Raw genomic sequence first — 20,311 nt, forward strand, 5'->3', positions numbered from 1 at the left:
GGAGGGCCCTTAGAGCACAGGATGTCAGAGCTGGGAGGGCCCTTAGAACACAGGATGTCAGAGCTGGGAAGGCCCTTAGAACACAGGATGTCAGAACTGGGAGGGCCCTTAGAGCACAGGATGTCAGAGCTGGGAGGGTCCTTATAGCACAGAATATCAGAGCTGAAAGGGGCCTAGAGCACAGGATGTCAGAGCCTTTAGGACTTGACTCAAGATCCACCTCATGGAGGTGGCCTTTCCTGGTGCCCCCAGCCATCCATGTCAAACTTTCCTTTTAAAGCTACCTTCCATCCACCCTATATTTATTTTGTATGCTCTGATTTATATGTCCTCACACCTTCATCCCTTACTAGAATAGAAGCTTCTTGAGGGCAAGGACTTGCATCTCTGGCATAGTGTCTTGCATGCAGCAAGTTCTTAATGAATGCTTATTGGTTGATTAACTATTGAGAACCAAGGTTAGAACACAGAATGTTAAAATTCAAAAGAACCGTAGAAAGAATGCAGCTCATCTCTCATTTGACAGATTAGGAAGCTGAAGTCTGGAGAGGGAAAGTCATTTGCTGAACAGCACACAGTAAATCCCTGGCAGAGCCAGGAGGAGCCGCTTCCACTGGACCACACTGTCTGATTTTCGCCTCACCGGATCACATGCTTGCCCATGGAGCATCACTGCAGTGGTTCTGGGTACTTCTGACTGGGCACAATGTCCTCCTCTTCCTCACATTCTGCCTTTGGAGCTAAGATGCCCAAGATGTTCCATGGGAAACCCATGGCTTCCTCAGACACTCTCCAGGGGAGGGGAACCTGCAGCCTCGAGGCCACATGTAGTCCTCAAGGTCCTAAAGTGCGGCCCTTTGAATCCAAACTTCACAGAACTTATCCCCTTAATAAAAGGATTTGTTTTGTAAAACTTGGACTCAGTCAAAAGGCCGAATCCAAGGACCTAGACATGTGGCCTCAAGGCTGCAGGTTCCCCACTCTTGTGTCTGTAAAAGACAGCCAGTAAAGACATACTATGTTCCAAAAATCTTGGGCCTGGGGTACAGTGGAAGGGAGCCAGGCAGGCCTGATTTCCCACTATTCATTGCTACCTGGAGTCTGCTTCTCCTGAGATGGGATTCCATTAAGCAGACCCAGGACAGGCAGAGGGAACTGGAGAAACAATGCAGAGTTTGGTGGCCTCCTGGGCATGGCCAATTTAATTTAGAGAGAACGAGACCAGAGACGATTAATTAAAACCATGAGTAAGACATCTGAGTTTCTATAGAGAGAGGAAGGAAGGCGTTGGAGGGAGAAGATGTGTCTACAGCATGTGTGTGTTTGTGATGGAAGTGGGTGGTGAGGAAGGAGAGGTGGGCACAGAGGAGAAAGATGTTGCCATTACCTCAGACGGATTTGCAGATCTGAAGCGGGCTTGGAGGCAAGGAACTGTGGAGCTAGTACTGACCCGGGAGGAAGGAAAACTGGGTCTGGTCTTGTTTCTGTTCCTCACCGTGAAACCTTGGGAGACCCAGGCAACCTTTCTGAGCTTCAGATGCTGCTCTTCAATGGGCAGGTGATGGCCTGATAGTTTCTGAGGCCTATTGGAACTCTGACAATTTATGTTCTGATTCTCCACCTAGTCTGATCTTTTGTGTTCTAAGGTCCTTCCCAGCTCTGACATTCTATATTCTAAGGGCCCTCCCAGCTCTGACATTATGTGTTCTATGGGCCCTCCTAGCCCTGATATTCTATGTTCTAAGGCCTCCTTCAGCTCTGACATTCTGTGTTCTAAGGCCCCTCCCAGCTCTGGAGTTCTATGTTCTAAGGGCCCTCCCAGTTCTGACATTCAGTGTTCTAAAGGTTCCCCCAGTTCTGACATTCTGTGTTCTAAGGCCCATTCAGCTCTGACATCCTGTGTTCTAAGGGCCCTCCCAGCTCTGACATCCTGTGCTCTAAGGATCCTCCCAGCTCTGGCATTCTATGTTCTAAGGTCCCTCCCAGCTCTGACATTCTATGTTTTAAGGCCTCTCCCAGCTCTGATATTCATGGTCCTTCCAAATTCTGACATTCTATATTCTAAGGCCCATCCCGTCTCTGACACTGTATGTTCTGAAGCCCATTTTAGAGCTGATGTTCTACGAGCTGTGGAGGGGGATGGCATCCAGCTATTCTCAGATATTCTGCTGGTTGCAGGATTTGCCAGGCCATTTGTTCAGGCTGTGCTGAGGAAGCTTCCTGGGGGGGGCGGGGAAGAGGCTGGGTAGGGGTAGGGATAGTCTCACACTGCTTCCTGCAGAAAGCACATAGGTACTCTTGGCTTCCTGGGATTTTCTGAAAGAACCCCGGCTTCCTGGGCTATGACTCCTGAATTGTAATCTCTGCTATGCTGGTCAGGGCCAGCTGCCACCGTGGGGCTGGGAACAGGACCGATGTATGTATGTATGTGCATGTGTATGTGCGTATGTGTGTACATGCACATATGTGTAAATGTGTGTGTGTGAGTAAAGGGGTGTGCAGTGTCCCCTGAGAAGGGAAGGGCCTGGCAGGGAAGAGAGGGCAAAGGGTGGGAATAGACGTGGCTCCCAGCTCTCCATCCACCAGAGCTTTCCTGTGTGGATAGTTTGGGACCTGATGGAGGCTCTGACGTGTTCATTGGACCTCCGACTCAGAGCTGGGAGGGATCTTAGAGGTCATTTATTCTATACCCTGGGCAGCTGGGTGATGTGGTAGATAGAGTGCTGAGCCCAGAGTCAGGAAGACCTGAGTTCAAATCCAGCCTCAGACACTTACTAGCTGCGTGTGGTCCTGGACAAATCACTTAACCCTGTTTGCCTCAGTTTCCTTATCTGTAAAATGAGCTGGAGAAGGAAATGGTAAACCACTTCAGTATCTTTGCCAAGAAAACCCCAAATGGGGTCACGAAGAGTTGGACACGACTAAAAATAACTGAACAACAATCCACACCATCATTTTACCAATAAGGAAACTGAAGTCTCCAAACATTAAGTGACTTGCCCAAGGTCATACAGTTTCAGAGGCTTGATGCAGTCGGCATCAAAATGAGGATATGAAAAGGGAACAGGCCAATTTTCTCAGACAAAATTCCCCAGGAGGCCACATCAGGTGACTGAAAGGTAGAGAGAATGCAAGATCCCATTGTGCTCATTATTTGTTGAATAATTGAAAAAAAGTGTTTTGGTTTGGCAAAGTAAAATGCCTTTAGATATTCTTCTCTAGGGAGGAGACAGACCCAAGCGATGAATGATGAGGCCTTGGAGAAATCTCTAGAACTAAGCTTTACGGACTGGTTAGTCCAATGGTCAGACATTACAGGTTGTGAAGTGAGGCCCATGGATTTGGGTTATATCCTAGGATGCTCGAGGGTTTCTCCTGCCCCACCCCAAGCCATCTGTCTCCACAAATATTTGATCATTGCTTGGGGGTGAGAGAGGAGTGGGGATAGCTGTGTGTGTGGTGGGAGAGATCAGGCGAGGGACTCCTAATTAATAATGTGCCATTTTTCAAACTCTTTAAGGTTTACAAAGCTCTTCCTTCACAACAGCCCTGGGAGGAGAAGGTCTCCATTCTAGCTCCAGCTTTGTTATCTCTGCAAACAGGAGCATCTGGAGGACCTCAGCCCTAGAGGGAATCCCGCTCAGCCGCGGAGCTGGCCAGTCTGCCCGAGAATGACAAGCATACATCTTTCTGCTTTATGCCTCGATTGATATTAATAATCAGAGGGTCGTCAAACAAAGCGATCTCTGTTGTTACATCTTCCAAGGAAGCCTGCATGATTCTGACATATTTGTGGGAGGAGAGCCCCGAAGGCAGCATTTTGCTTTTAGTGAATCAAAAACTTTGGAGTTTTTTTCCCCCTAGTTAATAAACAATAAGCATAATGGGGCCTTGTATTCCCTGCCCCTTTCAGTCAACTGTCATAGGCTTGGAGATCTAGAAAGGACCTCAGAGTTCACTGAGTTCAATTCCATCATTTTCCAGAGAGGAAACTGAGGCCTAGAGAGCTGAAGGGATTTGCCCAGGGTCATACGGCTAATGAGTGTCTGAGGAATGATTCGAGCCCAGGTCTTCCTGACTCCAAGCCTAGCACTCTGTCTACTATGCCACATTGCCTCTGAGCTTCTGAGCTTCCTTGACCTCCTTCAAGATTCATCTCCACTCTCACCTTCTGTTCAAGTCCATTCCTGCTTCCTCTAGCTACTGGTGTCTTTCCCTGTGAGACGATTACCTTCTCTCTACTGACTCGCTCTATATCTAGTGTTGTTATTGTTGTTCAGTCATTTTTCAGTCGTGTCTGACTTTGTGACCCATTTTTTTTTTTTGGCAAAGATACTAGGGTGGTTTGCCATTTCCTTCTCCAGCTCATTTGGCAGATGAAGAAACTGAGGCAAACAGGGTTAAGTGACTTGCCCTGAGGCCAGATTTGAATTCAGATCTTCCTGACTCTAGGCTTGGCACTCTATTCACTTCACCATCTAGCTGCCCTCTGTATCTAGTATGTACTAGTTATTTGCATGTTGCCCTCCTCATTAGAATGTGAGTTCCTTATGGGCAATAAGAATATTTTGGCCTTTATTTCATCCCCAGCATTGAGCACAATCCCTGGCATATGCATAGAGTAGGCACTTAATAAATATTTGTTGATTAACTGTTAGAGAAGTCAGCCTTTCTCCTTCTTGCAGGCTCATCTTCGTAGAGTGTGCTGAATCTATCAGTGCTGGAATATGGCAGAGCTTCCAAAACAAGATCTATAATAATTCAAGAGAGTTCAGCCTGTCCACACAGGAAAAACCAAGAAGATGGAAAAGGCCCATTGCCCCCAATTATGATAACAGTTGGATTGATTACGGCATATATTTTGGATGGAGATTGGGCTGCTAGGTGGCGCCGTAGTGCATAGAGCACTGAGCCTGGAGACAGGAAGATTCATCTTCAAGAGTTCAAATATGAGCTCAGACACTTACTAGCCGTGTGACCATGGGCAAGTCACTTCACCTTGTTTGCCTCAGTTTCCTCATTTGCGAAATGAGCTGGAGAAGGAAATGGCAAACCACTCCAGTATCTCTGCCAAAAAAAACTCAAATAGGCTCACAAAGAGTCAGATATGACTGAACAAGAACAACAAATTTGGATGTAGATAAGTGATGGATGGATAATGAACTGTACCCAGAATGGAATACAAGGAGGAGAATATGGTCTGCTTTGGACAATTGTGCCGTGCTTTTAATATTTCCAAGTTTCTCCTGGAAACAAAGGCCTGTCTTCTATTTTATTTTTCAGTCGGTCAACAAGCATTTATTAAGCACCAACTGTGTGCTAAGAACTGTGCTAAGTGCTGGAGAAACAAGAAAGAGGCCCATTTTTTAAAGGTCTGGGGTGGGGAGGCACCTCATCTATAAAATGGCAATAATCCTTGTGCCAGTGAAACTCAGGCTCCTTACTTCATGGTGGGGGAGGAGGGGAAGGGATGGCGTTATGAGGAAGGTGCTTTATGAACACTAAATCTTTGGTGTAAAGGATCTTACACTTGGAATGAGGAGAGACCTGGGTTTGAATCCTGCCTTCTACCTTCACTAGCTGTACTACCACGGGCAAGTCACCTCATCTCGATGAGCCCCAATTTCCTCATTTGTTAAAAAATGAGGTTCCAAATATGTGTGCCACTTACTTTATGGAGTGATTAAGAATCCAAGGAGGCAGGGTGGGGAGGGCACTTTGCCAACACGAAAGTGCTATGTAAATGTCATTATTATCATTATCCTTATGATGGTGATTACTGAATATATTATTACTTAGAACATCATTCTGTATTTGAGATGGGGGTTATTATTATTTGTCTGTATCCAGATTTGTGATTTCCTCAGGATGAGGAACCAATACGTTTATCAACAAATATTTTTAAGTGCTTACTATGTGCCAGACACAGTGCTAATTCCCAGTGTGGAAACTCCCTTTGTGGATGCAGACGGGGACACTGAGTGGTTATGTGTCTTGCCCATAATCACAGAGCAAGAGTGTGTCACACGAAGACCTTGGACCCAGGTCTTCCTGATTCCAAGAAGAGCTGCTTATTATCATTACTATATGAGAGTTGTGTGGTGGTGTTCTATGGAGACTGTGATTTCCGTAGAATTGACAATGAGTATCAGACAGAGGGCAGGTAGGGGCAAGCTGCAGTGGAAATAGCACTGTTTCTGGAGTCAAAGTTCTTGTTCAAATTCTGTCTCTGACACCTATTCTTTCTTTTTTTTGTGTGTGTGAGGCAATTGGGGTTAAGTGACTTGCCCAGAATCACAGAGCTAGTGAATGTTATGTGCCTGAGGCCAGATTTGAACTCAGGTCCTTCTGAATCCAGGGCCAGTGCTCTATCCACTGTGCCACCTAGCTGCCCCTCTGACACCTATTCTTTATGTGACCTTGGAAAAGTCACTTTCCTCATCTATAAAACAAGGAGGTTGGACTAGACTATAGCTATGCTTTAAGCAATGAGGAGCTCTGAAGAGGTCCAGTAAAGAATGTCATCAGTGTGATAGGAAGAGATGGGCTAGACAAAAATGAGAGGGAGGGAGGCTGGGTAGGCAGCTAGAGGGTTCCATGGTATTCCAGGGAAGGCTCCTGGCAGATTGGGTGGACCCCACCCGGGGAACTTAGGGGAGGTCACAGACAAGAGTCATTTAGGAGGGGCAGGCAGAGATGGGCTGCGATCTGTATCTTGGAGGGGATTTCCAAATCAGTGACATCACAGATTCCTCTGAGTGCTATGCAAGGGATTTACTTTTAGGGAAATGAGAGGGGTCATGATGTCGAGGAAGGCTTGCTGGAATCGGAGGCAGGAGAGTCCTGGGTTCAAATGCAGAGTCTGACTTCCCTTTCCTGGGCCTCAGGTTTCTCAGCAGTAAAACAGGGGACATAATCCTAGCCTTCCATACCTTACTGGTTCATTGTGATGGAAAGCACTTTCTACATTTATCAGACAGTTATAATCTTTTGTCTGTGTGAGTTATTCTTAAATTCTTGGCTTCTCAGGGGCGATCCCCCGGCCCTTACCAACACACACATATACATGGATGTCATTTGGGCCGTTGGCCCTCGGTGCTCCGGGAGGCCTGGTTGTACCTTCTGACCAAAGTTCTGGGTGCAGGGGAGGGAGATAAGGAAGAGATTGGCAGCCCCTTGGCTCTTTCCAGTTGGAGGGGCAAAGCATCCTTGCCCATAGAGTGGGGCTGCTCCCCCTCCCCCCTGCAGGCTGGCTGACACCTTGGGATGCGGGGCCAGCAGGGGGCAGCCGGGGCCTGCAGACCCTTCCCATGTCTGGGCTGGGCTCCGAGCAGCTGCCGCCAGCCGCCTTAGCAGCAGATGGCTCAGCTGGCTCCCTCCCTCCCTCCCTCCTGAGCCTTCTCATCAAGATGTCGCCTCCGCAGCCTGATCCAGCTGCCGTCACCGCTTCATCAAGTCCATCAGCAGCTCTTGGAGCCTCGGTCTTGGCAGCTTCCCTTCCCTCGATTCTCACCTTCTCCCCCACCCCCCAAGGCTCTGACAGCTCTGGAAGAGAGATCCCCCAACAGGGTGCAGCGGAGAGCACCTGGGGACCGGGAGCGGGGCATCAGGCACCTGCCTGCCACTCCTGGCTCTGCTCCTTACTGCTTGGACCACCTGTCCCTCTACCGCTCTGAGTTTCAGCTTCCTCACCTGTGTGTGGGGGGCCGACTGGATCATCCCTAATTTTCTTGTAGAGCTAACATTCCATCTTCTAAGGGGCCTTCCAGGTCTGACACTGTGCTCTAAAGGTCCTCCCAGCTGTGACATCCTGTGTTCTAAGGCTTCTCCCAGCTCTGACATTCTGTGTTCTAAGGGCCTCCCTAGCTCTTATATTCCATGTTTTAAGGTCCCTTCCAGTTCCAATATCCTATATTCTAAGGATCCTCCCAGCTCTGATATTCTCTGTTCTAAGGTCCCTCTAGCTCTGACATTCCATGTTCTAAAGGCTTTCCCCACAACAACCCTGATCTAGGTAATTTAAGCGTGTTCTCCATTTTATTTCTCCCTACTCCCTCATTTTATAGATGAGAGAACTGGGACCAAGAGAGGGAAAACCCCTGGCCCGAGGTCCCTGTCTCTAGCCAGACCATTTCCCTTCTCAGGGAATGTTCTCCCTTCCTTCGTTCCCTCCCCATTGCTCCCCACACTCACTCACTGACCCTCTCTGTCCCATTTCCATACAAGTCATCCAAGATTTGAGCCTTCATCCCCTGAGTCCTCTTCTTTCCTACTGGATTATATTGAGAGGCAGCAGGTCAGAGAAGATGGAGGGTAGACCATGGGTGAGCAAGATCTGGGTTCGAATCCCCCCTTGGACATAAAGCAGCTGTGTGACTGGAGACAAGTTATTTAACTTTTGGGTGCCCTTGTGGCCACTCTCTAGGACTATGTTACCATCAAGTTCCTGGTGCATAACTTGACGGAGGGAATTCCTACACTGAGGGTGCCCCGCATGGGTGAAAATTTTGAGCCAAAAAAGCCCCCCAAGCTGAGTTAGGAGATCTGAAGGCCTGGCCCCATCTCCGGCCTTAATTCAATGGACAAACTTGGACATGTGACTTCTCTGCTCCAGGCCTCAGTTTCCTCATTTAGACAAAGGAGAAAACAATCTTTTCCCCTTCTTGCCTATAACAAGTGTTATGAGAATGGGAAGGAGCACAGAGAGGTGAAAGTGCTTTATTATGAGGTAGAGGGCGTACTCATTTAAAAGGCTGAGTCCGCTGGATCTCGGGTTCCCACCCCCTTGGGCTCTCTCTCCCTAACTGTGTAGTCCAGGGGGAAGAGCTTTGATCATAGAGTCTGGACACCTGGGTTCCAGGCCTAGCTCCACTGTTTCTGAGCTGTGTGGTCTTGGATGGGTTGTTTTTCTTTGCCTTAGTTTCCTCGTCTGTTAAATAGGGAGAAGAATCCCAGCCCTGCGTGCAAAGTGCTTTATAAATCTCGAGTCAGCAGAGAAATGGTCCTTCTATTCCTCCTTGGGAAGGGAGCTGGGCTCCATGACCTCTAAGGTCACTTCTGCCTCTGAATCTATGATCCTAAAAGTTACCCATTTCACCCAGTGCTTGAATTCTTCCAAATTTAAATTCTTGCACCCACTCGGAATGAGAGTTGGATTTACTGGATGACTAGTATGAACTATAAGCTGGGGTGAGACGGGGGAGGAAAACAGATGAGGAATCGTAACAGCTGCTCAGACATCTCAGAGATTATAAGGTTTGAAAAGATCTTTCCGCACAACCAGTAAGATAGAGAGACCAAGGATTATATCCCCATTTTGCAGATAAGGAAATTGAGGATTAAGTGACTTGCCCAAGGTCACACAGCTAGTAAGTGCTAGACCAGATTCAGATACAGATCATAGAATCATAGATTTAGAGTTGGAAAAGGGTCTTGGAGGTCACTGAGTCTAATCCTCTCACTTTGCAGATGAGGAAACTGAGGCCCAGACAGATTAAGTGACTTTTTCAGAGTCATAGTTAGTGTATATGAGACAGGATTCAAACTCAGGTCTTCCCTATTCCAAATCTACTATGTTGCTTCTCTGATTAAATCTCCTGACTCCAAGACAAGCATCTTTCTATCACAATATGTTGTTTGCCCCATCTCTGGCTCTGCCATCCTGTCTGACTGAAATGGGCATGGCAAGGACGCAAATAGCCATGATGAATGACAGAAAATGGCCAGAGGTACCTGAGAAGTACCCACTAAGGGATGTTGAAATTTTGAGGGAGGAGAGATCACTTTCAACTGGATCTGAAGCAGGAAACAGGTAGGACTTCATAGACGAGTCTTCCCAGGGAAGATGGGGTTTCCCTGACATTGGAGTGAAGGTGAGATGAGTACTAACTAGGGATGCCATAGAGGGCATTCCTTGACGGTGATAGATCTGCTGAGATTCTTTGTATCTCTGAGGTTTGGTGATGCTTTGCAGCACTTCTTAAACTGTGGTTCATGACCCCACAGGGGTCGTGTTTAAGAGGTGCTGAATGGGTCATGAGTGGAGAAAGTTTAAGAGAAACTGACCACTGAACTGGACCTTTACACAGAGGGGGAAGACATTCTAGTTAGAAGAAACTGCACTGGTCAAGCTGAGATGTCCAGGTCCCAAAGAGAAGAAAGGGAACCATGGAATACACGGAGATGAGAAACAGCTATAAGGAATTTCTTGAAGAGAAGTGAGGTCCTTCAAATAAGGAAGCAGCTGCTTGACCTCCAGGGAATAACATGAATCCACTGGTGCCAGCAGAGATGAGACTATCCATCATGTTCAGAGGAAGAAGAAATGAGTAGTGATGGTTGGTGATTCTCTGTTGAATGGGACTGAACGAGTCATCTCATTATGTCTATGATAACTAGAGAGGTCTGCTGTTTTCCTAGGGATGTGTAACCAGGACCCAAGGCTTGTAAATTGGCTAACTATGTTCTCTTGCTAGAAATTCAATGATGCTGCTCGAAGAAATCTATAAAGCATTGCTAAATATTATGAAGTCTTGGGTAAGAAACTGAATATCTTAGGGGCAAAGGTGGTGTTTTCATCATTGCTCCTGATAGAAGGAAAATTATTTAGAAGAGAAAGGCAGATTTCGGAATCAATCAATCAATATTTATTAAGCACCTACTATGTTTCAAGCACCAAACTAAGCACTGGGGATACAAAAAGAGGCAAAAGATGGCCCCCACTCTCAAGAAGCCCACAATATGATGGAAGTGAGCAATTAGTTAAGATGATGGTGACTGAGAATGGGTTTTGAATTGATGGGTCACAACTTCAGATATAGCAATGAAAGGCTCTTGGTCAGGGACAGAGGCTACCTAACAAGAGCTTGTGAGTTTTGTCTGGAGTCCTGTAAATCTGAAAAAAAGGGCTTTAAATTGAAAAGATCTGGGAGGAGGTGGTGTGTGGAAGGATGATACTGCCTACATATATCTACCAAACTAGGTATCCCAGAGAAAAACTACAATGTAGGAAGAAAGACTAAAGGGAAATGCCCCCAAATTCCTAAGAGACCTAATCCAATGAAGGAGCTAACAATTAAATCTGTGGCCTCAGATGTCAATTCAGAAGTGTGCCAGCAAAAAAAAAAAAAAAGAAGTGTGCCAGCTAAGGATATGAGGGAGCGTAAGGAGGAAAAACCAAATTCATGAGTACCATTGATATTTTGTGGTATGGGACTCTTGGATGGATTATGGTTCTGAACATTAGAATAAGGCATATCTTTCCTTTGGAACTTAAATGAGCAGGACTGTTCAAAGCTTAGTAGACTAGCATTGTCTATTAGGAGGAAATACTCATGTGAGATAATAAAAAACCAGACTGGAGAAGCATGGTGGAGAGTATTTTTGGTAAAGTCAATGGATGTAGGAACAGAAGTGATATTGTAGTTGCAGAACTCTTGGAGAAAAAGGGGTCATGGGTGAGGGGGTCAGTTGACAGCTCACAACGCTGACCCTGGGGCATGATATAGTTGTGAAGGGGGATGTCAGTTATCCAGGTACCCACGAAAGCTATCTCTCTTTGCTACAAGAAGAGCAGCAAAACACTTCTTGATTCACCTTGATGGCCATTCCATCTTTCAGAAGGTGGAGGAACCAACAATGGAAAATTCTATCATGTGACTGATTATCACCCATAAGGATGAACCACTTGCTGGGTGAAAATCTTGGGAATGCCCCAGGGATCTGTGCTTGGTCATTTTTTATCAGCAATTTGGATGAAGGCAAAGGATGATAGAGTCCTAGAGTTAGAAAGAGATTAGAAGCTGTAATTATCCAACTTCTCATTTTAAAGATGAGGAAATATCAGGGTCATAGAGGTCACAGGCAGCAGAGTCAAGACTGAAACTGAGGTTCTCTGGCTCCAAAATCTAGCATTTTCCCCACTGTTTATAAATGCTTCTAAAATTTGCAGATGATACAAAGCTGGGAGGGATAGTTAGTGCTCAGGATGACTGTCAGGATCCAGAAAGATCTTGACAGGCTAGAATGTTGGGCTGAATCTAATAAGATGAAATTTAATAGGGTAAAGCTTTGTATTTGGGTTTAAAAAAATCAACTTTACGAGTCCAGGATGGGCCGAATATTGCTACAAAGAAGTTGGTATAAAAAAGACTTGGGGTTTTAGTAGCCTGTAAGATCAATATCAGTCAACAGTTTCATGTGGCAGCCAAGGAAGCTTAGGCCAACTCAGCCTCTATTAAAAAGGGGCAGTTAATAAGCATCTACTGTGTGCTAAGTGCTTTACAAATATCTCATTTGATCCCCACAACAACCCTGGAAGGTAGGTACTATTATTATTCCTATATTACAGCTGAGGAAACTGAGGCAGACAAAAGGTAAGTGATTTACCCAGGGTTGCATAGCTACTTGATTTGAACTCAGGTCCTTCTGCCTCCAGGCCCAGTACTCTAGCTACTGTATTACCTCAATGCCTCTAGCTACATAGGGTGTAGGATTGGAAGGTGAGAATTTTGTCTCTGCCCTGAGCAGATCATAGTTGGAATATTTTGTTCAGTTACTGAAGGACCTTGTAGGAGGGCATTTGATAAGTTGGGGAGCATCCTAGGAGGGCAACCAGGATAATGAAGGGCCTTGAGCTTCTGTCATGTGAGAATCATTGGAAGGAACTAGGGATGGTTGGCCTAGAGAAGCCTTTTAAAGGAGGAGGGGGGATGAGGTGGGGGGCAGGGGATATAATTACTTCTTTAAATATTTGAAGGCACAGCCAATGGAAGAGGGATTAGACATATTCGGCTTGGCCCCAGAGAGCAGAACCAGAGGCAAAAGGTGGGAGCCACCCAAAGACAAACTCAAGTTCTTAAGGAAAAACTTTCTAACGTAGTTAGTCTAAAGTGGAGTGGGCTTCCCTCAGGAGGCAATGCCTTCAGGAAAGGTCTTCCAATCCCCTTGCAAGTTGAGACATCGCCCTCCTGATGTCATTGGTCCTCTTAGAGAATGGACAACAACAACAATCCAGCCAAGGCTGAAGAATGATGACTTGTTGGGTAGGGGTTGGGTTAGGTGGCCTCTGAGGTCCCTCTCAACTCTGAGATTCTGTAACCCTGTGACATTGCCCTGCCTTTCCATAGAAACCACACCACTGGACCCTTCTGGAGCTAATTTAGTGCCCTCTCTGCATCTCACCAGCCTAGCCTAGAAAGACGCTCTCCAAATGCTGATCTTCCTCCAAAGCTCAGCTCACGTTTTCCTGCCTTCAGAGAAGCTTTCTTGGATCCCTTCAGTCATATTTCTCTTCTTCCACATCTTTCTTCCAATGTGTGGAATTAAACCTTCCCTCCCTCTCCCATTGAATGTAAGCACCTCAATGGCAAGGACTGCTTCCTAAGCACCAAATATGGTGCCTAACCTACGGACTGAACCTGTGATTCCATTGGTATAGGATTTCATGATGAAGAAATTCCCTCTATTAAGGAATGCTAATCAGTACTTGCTCTTCACCTAAAAATTTTCTCTACTGAGAAATTAAGTGACTTGCCCATAGTTACACAGTCAGTGTATATCACTGTTAAGACTCAAACCTAGGTCTGCTGGATTCCTGGGTCAGCTCTTTATCCACTACAACATGCAGTCTCTCTGCCTTACACATAGCAGGTGCTTACTTACTAAGTATTTGTTGAATCAGATGGAATAACTATGATGAGCTGAATTAATAAGCAGCAGAAATTTACTGTATCTCTGCTACCTACCCGCCATTTATACTTTGCAAAGTCCTCGCACATGTATCATTTGAGCCTCTTGATATCTATGTTAAAGAAGTGAGTCAGACATTATGTTCCCTGTTTACAGATAAGTAAACTGAGATCCAATGAGGGGACATGTCATTTCTGGGACCCTAACCCATAACTATTGCTTCTAAGATCACAGGAGCATAAATTGAGAGCTGGAAAGGACTTGAAAGTACATTTCATCCAACTTCCTCACTTTATAAATAAAGAAACTCATCAAGTGATTTGCCCAAAGTCTCACAGCTAGAAAATGACTGAGCTGAAATTCAAATTCAGGTCCCGTAATTCTAAGGTCAGACCTTTTTCCTCTGCCCCATGACCCTCAACCAGTGCTTTTTCCACAAACCCAAACAATATCCCTCTTTCTCCCCAATATTCCTGGGTGACCTCCCTCCATGTGTGGAGCCTGCCTGTGGTTACCCTCTTTTCTTTCCTAAGCCCCTGGAAAAGGACAGCAAGGCAGTGCTTGTTAAATATATTATATTTATATAAGGCAGTGGTTGTTAGCCAGGGAGTCTGGAATAAGGTCCAGGATTGGCAGCTACTCACACAAAGGTCCAATGGAAGGTCATAGGCTAAGCATTGGAAAAAGTCAGTGATTCAGAGCCTGAGGTTCAGAGCTGCTAGGAGGAGACATCCTGAGGCTCCACTCACCACAAATCCCTCTGAAGTACCTGTCTGCCATCTCTCTCCTTTCTTTTTTGAGGAGTCAGATAGGAGAGGAACTGATCCTGCACACAGCAAATATCTCACAAAAAAGGGAATTGGCTTTCCTTTATTCTTGGACCCAGAGCTGAGGAAATGCTTCATTAGGCAGAAATGGTGGCTGGCTGGCTTTCTGTTCAAGTAATTGGAAGTATAAAAGAAAAGAGAAAGAATCAGAGGGATGGAAGAAGCCAGAGAGGTAAGTGGGACTAGCCAATGGAACAGGCCATGATTGTGGTGCTATTGAGGAAGGAACGCTGGATTTAAAGTTGGGAGAGCTAGGTATGGCTCAAGGCTCTATTATTTATGACCTGCCTAGGTGTGTTTGGTAGGTGGTTTCTGCTTTTTCAGCCTAAGGTTCTTCTCCTGTAAAATGAGAGTACTAGCCTGAATTGGGTGTTCTTAACCCTTTTTTGTATCCTGGATCTCCTTGCAGTCTGGCAAAGCCTATGAGCCCCTTCTCAGAATAATGGCTTTAAATGCATAAACAAAAATATGTGGAATTAAAAGGAAGCCAATTATATGAAATAGAGTTGTCAAAATATTAGAAAGAACAAGTTATCTGTGAGAGCCTCTTGACTAAATGACCTTCCAGATACTTCCTAGTCCTGGAATTCTGGGTGTTAAGGTTCCTTCTAGCTCTAATGATACTAGGATGAGAGGACATGACTAGAGGGGTAATGGCTAGGACACTGCTGGGACACCATACACTCAGGACCTAATGAAGCCCGAATAGGAAGCAGCATGGTGTATGGAGTCAGAGGATCTGGGTTCAAATCCTAGTTCTGTCCTTTATTTCTTCTGTGACATTGTGCAAATCTTTTCTCTCTGGGTCTCAGTTTAGTCATCTATAAAATGAAGAGAATGGACCAGATGGCCCCTAAGAATCCTCTGACCTCTAAAACTGTGATGTTGCTTGGGTTGGGTTGGGCCTCCTTAGCTAAGTAAATTTAGGCTTCTGAAGTGCTGCATTCTGTGGTGAGCCCCTAGCTGGTGTTCATCTCCTTCAATGGGGATGGGGGTAGCATTTTCCTGGAAGAATGGAAGTTTTTTTGAAAAACAAAACAAAATAAAACAAAAATGTTATCCTTACCTTTCCAACTTACAGTATGGTCATTACCACATATATTACTGAATTACAGAGTCATGGAGTTTCAGAGTTGGAAAGGACCTCAGCAGCCATATGGATAAACCCATACTTGAAAGGAATCTCATTATAACCAGCACCTCTCCAGTCAATCCATGCCACTTTGAGACAGCACTGATTGTTAGAAGGTTTTTCCTGACAGCCAGCCTAAATTGCCCTCTTTGCCTCTATTTTCCAGGCTTTGACCCTGGTTCTGATCCCTGGGGCCACACAATACGTGTCTCAGGTCCTCTTCCACATGGTAGCCCTTCAGACATCATGTCCCCTCCCTACTCCCCCCTTCCCACCCTAAGCTAAACATCCCCAGATCCTTCAACCCATTCACATATGGCATGGTCTCAAGGCCCTTTACCCTCTTGATAGCCCTCCTGTGGGTATTCTCCATTTTATCAATGTCCTTCCTCAATGATGATGCCTAGAATGGAGCACCATGGTCTGATCATGATTGCAACATTATTGCTTCCTTATTCCTGGAAACTCTGTCTCTCTTCTTAATGTGGCCCAAGATCACATTAGCCTTTTTTGACTGAGATTGTAATTGAGATTGTAATCCATTCAGGCTCCCAGATCTTTTTCCTGAAAAGAAACCGTCTAACCATTGCCTTCACCATCCTGGTTTTTTTTTTTTTTTTTTTTTGCAACATCATTCTTTTGGTCCAACTAGAAGATTTCACATTTATCTCTATTAGAATTAAATTCCATCTTATTCATTTCAGTCCAATGCTCTGGGCTTGCCCAGATCTTGCCCCTCTCATTCCATGTGCTTGCCGTTCCTCTTGGTATCATCAGCCAATCTGCTAAGAATCAAACTCAGACTCTAAAAGGCTGAGGTCTGGAAGGGGAGGGTTCTGTTGGGGGTGAAACTCTAACCAAAGCTGAGGAGGAAACCACTGTCTTTCAGGACAAGGTTGGCTTTACGTGACAGTATCTGTCTCTAGGGTATGTTTTGGGGTGTTCACCTACCCCTAAATCCTTAAACTCACCCATTATGTTGCCTAAAATATTACCGTTAGAGAACCAAAGAATTGTGTTCTTTATTGCTATGGCAACACCGTATGGATTATCCTCAAAGCAATGCTTCATTGTTGGCCTCAGTTTCTTCATCAGTAAGATGGGAAAAATTATACTTTCACTCTCTACATCGCTGGCTATTGAGGATTTATGGATGGAAGAGACCTTAGTGACCATAGGATCACAGGACCAGAGGCTCAGAGCTGGAAGTAACTTCAACAGTCATGAAGATAACGAAACCGAGGCTCAGAGATATTAAGGGACTTGTCTAAGTCACAAAGGCAGAGCTATTATTTGAATGGAGATCCTTTAATTTCAGATCTTGTCTTTGAGATCAACTAGTGACAGCCACTCATTTTACAGATGGGAAAACTGAGGTCCAGAGACAGGAAAGTGACTTGCCCAAAGTCACATAACTGGTATCTGCTTGAGTCTGAACCCATTTTCTCTGCCTCAAAGTCTAGTGCTCCCTCTCCTACAACAATCTGTGAGCAACTGCTTCCTAAGTCTTAATGCTCTATAGAAATGTGATCTCTTGTTCTGATGAGCTGATTAACGTCTTAGAGGAAATGAATTTATCAGGCTCATTTCAAAAGCTACCTCCTCCTGAAAGCCCTCCTTGCTCCCAACTGGCAGCTCTCTCTCCTTCTTCTGAGCATTCCCCAAAGAATCATGTTAGTACTTATCCTATGGTACAGGGTATATACTGTCTTGTATTGAGGCAGGTAGATTTCAAAGTAGGTAGAGCGCTGGACCTAGACTCGGGAAAGCTTGAGTTCAAATATGGCCTCAGATACTTATTAGTTAGGGCACCCTGGGCAAGACTAACTTAGTTTTCTCTCCTATAAAATGGGGATGATAAAAACACCTATCTCCCACAGTTGTGAGGATCAAATATTACACATATATAATACATATTATATACACACACATATAAGTATGTTCATACATGCCCACACGCATGGGCATGTGTACATATACACACATGTATCCATAAATAGATTACTTTGCAGGCTTACAAAGGGCAGTGACCATGTCTAACTCATCTTCAAATCTCTGCCTCCAATTACTCATTACTCCTTCCCTCGAATTTGCTGCCTGTCACAGGGCTTTGGTTAAAGCCTTAATAAAAGCTTGTTGATTTGAATTGCTGAATTGAATTCCATTAATTAGAATCTTCCTCAGGCCACAGCTAACTAAGAATAAGTGTGGGGTCAGGTGTTTGTGTGTGTGTTTGTGTATGTGTGAAGGGTCACAGGAAAAGGGGTAGATGCTGTTTCCTTCTAGTTGAGGCAAAATGCCCTGTGTCAGGACTAGATCTTGACCTTTTTGAGGATATATCCCCTACCTTAGAATATTTCTGTTCTACTCCCAGAGGCTTCCTGAAAACCAAGAAAAATCATAAAATATCAGAGCTGGGAAGGACCTTAGAACATACAATGCCAGAGTTAGAAGATACCTTAGAACGCAGAAAGTCAGAGCTTGGAGGTCCCTTAGAGTACAGAGTGTCAGAGCTGGGAGGGCCCTTTGGACACAGAATGTTAGAGCTGGGAGAGCCCTTAGAACACAGACTATCAGAGCTGGGAGGGCCCTTAGAACACAGAATGTCAGAGCTGGGAAGGACCTTAGAACACAGGATGTCAGAGCTGGGAGTACTCTTAGAATACAGAATGTCAGAGCTGGGAGGGACCTTAGAAAACAGGATGTCAGAGCTAGGAGGGTTCTTAGAATACAGACTGTCAGAGCTAGAGGGAGGATTTGGAGGTATCTAGTACAATCCACTCATTTCCCATATGAGGAAGGAGAGCCTGAGAGCTCAGGAAGGACTTGTCCAAATGCTTACAGTGAGTAAGGTCCCCCTCCTCTGATCCTCCCTACCTTCACTCTTCTCTCTGAGAGACCAAGTGCTCTAGTACTTGTCCTAGAAGAAACCCTTGGGTCACCTCCAGTGTTCTTGGCTTTGTTTTAGAAAATAAGGATCTGCCCTAGGCTCAGTAGAGCTGCCTTCAGCGTTCCCAGCCTGGCTCAGCAGAACTGGCTCTAGACTCCGTGATCCTGATCTCACTTTCGTATTTCTGCATTTTCTTGCCTCAGATCTTTCCCACCATGTTCATGACCCTACCCTGGTAATCTGATCTTTACTCCACTCTCTATCCCCCTGCACTGTGTCTCAAATCTGAAAGGTCTGAGAGCCCTGTTCCCGGACATGGCCTTACCAAGTGTGACCTCAGCCTGCATGGGCATGGAGAGAGCCGGGTGCTTGACCTCACAGCTGAAGAGGGCCTCATTGTCCACCTGAGGGTTGAGGGTCCAGGTGAGCAGGGCACGCACCTCCACAGTGCCGTCACTGCCCGGGGCGCGGCTATGACGCAGGAAATAGACAGGCTCTGCACTGTGGACCCAGCGGGGGAACTCCCGGCTCACCACAGTCTCCGGGATGTTCTCAGTTGTAGGTTGGAGGATGAGGCTTGGGTCTGGGGTCAGGCCCCGGGAGGGCCCCTCAGTGTAGGGATGCCCACCCCTGCCCTCGGCATCCAGCAGGGAGAGGGATTTCTGCATCTTAGTATCATCCAGGTCACGGTGCAGCAGGCTACGAAATGCCCGGCCATCCTGGAGGGCGGCTGTCCCCACTGCGGGTTCTGACAGGGACACAGCTTCTATGGGCTCTCCATCTCGCTTGAAGTAAACCTGAAATAGGAGGGAAAAGGGGTGAACTCTTGTTTACCTCTAGCCGTTGGCTCTGAATGATGCTGCTCAAGACTTCCCCATTCCAAGAAGCCTCCTGAGAATGCCCTTGTCCATCCTATTCCCTCCACGCAGACTCCTACCCTTGTATGTGTCCATATATATCTTCAACTCTTAATTTTCCACTTTTGGGGCATTTATTGTCTGACTTCTCTGTGGCAAAGGTACCATCCTAAGCTACCTTCTCCACCATAATCAGTAACCTCGAGTATCATCTGTTTTCTCTGCTCCAAACAAATCACCAGGCCAAAGGTCAACCCAAATGATATTTGGATTCATTGCTGTTTTGGGTTATTCATGCTCTTGTTTCCCAGTCTTGGCCCAGAAGAGGAAGCTAGAGTTTTATCCTGTAAATAAGTTGTAGAAAAAATACACAGAACTCATATTTTTGTATATCAAATACTATCTTGAATGCACTGGGGGTGGGGAGTGTGTGACTAATTAAAGGACTCCCAGAGTGAGTCTGTTTCTAATGGGAGGAACTGTCTTCCAATTCATCTGTTGCATAAAACCTGCTTTTCCTATCTGGAGGTTGTTTAATGGGAGGTGTACAATTATAGCTACAGATGAATCATTTTTAAATGTCTCTTTGGGTTGGGTATTTCTCTTGCTTCCTCCTTTAGGCCGGGAGCTGTCTAAGGGGTGGGCGCCATGTCTCTCTAGTAGCAACCTCAGTCTAGGGTCTGTGACATCTCCATCAAGCTGGGGGCCCCATCTCTGAGGTCAGGGGCTGTGTCTTGCCTATTAAGTGTGGAGCTTTCTGAAGGCAGGGACTCTTTCTTTCTTGGAGCTGGGGGGCTGGCTCCCCGAGGGCAGGAACTGCAGCTTCCCCATCAGAATGGAAGCTCCCTGAGGGTAGGAACTCAAGAGTTATAGGACCTGGGTTTAAATCTCACTTCAGAAGTGTACTACTTGTGTG

General features: G+C 45.8%; 1 protein-coding gene across 1 annotated transcript in view; it reads right to left on the reverse strand.

The window, feature by feature from the left end:
* IGSF21 (immunoglobin superfamily member 21) overlaps window positions 1-20,311 on the reverse strand; it is a 161,730-nt gene that overhangs the window by 11,005 nt on the left and 130,414 nt on the right. The window contains exon 4 of the mRNA XM_027842809.1: window positions 18,864-19,335. Within this exon, the coding sequence (XP_027698610.1) occupies window positions 18,864-19,335 (472 nt within the window). The remainder of the gene's footprint in view (window positions 1-18,863; window positions 19,336-20,311) is intronic.

This window comes from Vombatus ursinus, unplaced genomic scaffold (genome assembly GCF_900497805.2).
Source record: "Vombatus ursinus unplaced genomic scaffold, bare-nosed wombat genome assembly UNPS02014884.1, whole genome shotgun sequence".
Lineage (NCBI taxonomy): Eukaryota > Metazoa > Chordata > Mammalia > Diprotodontia > Vombatidae > Vombatus > Vombatus ursinus.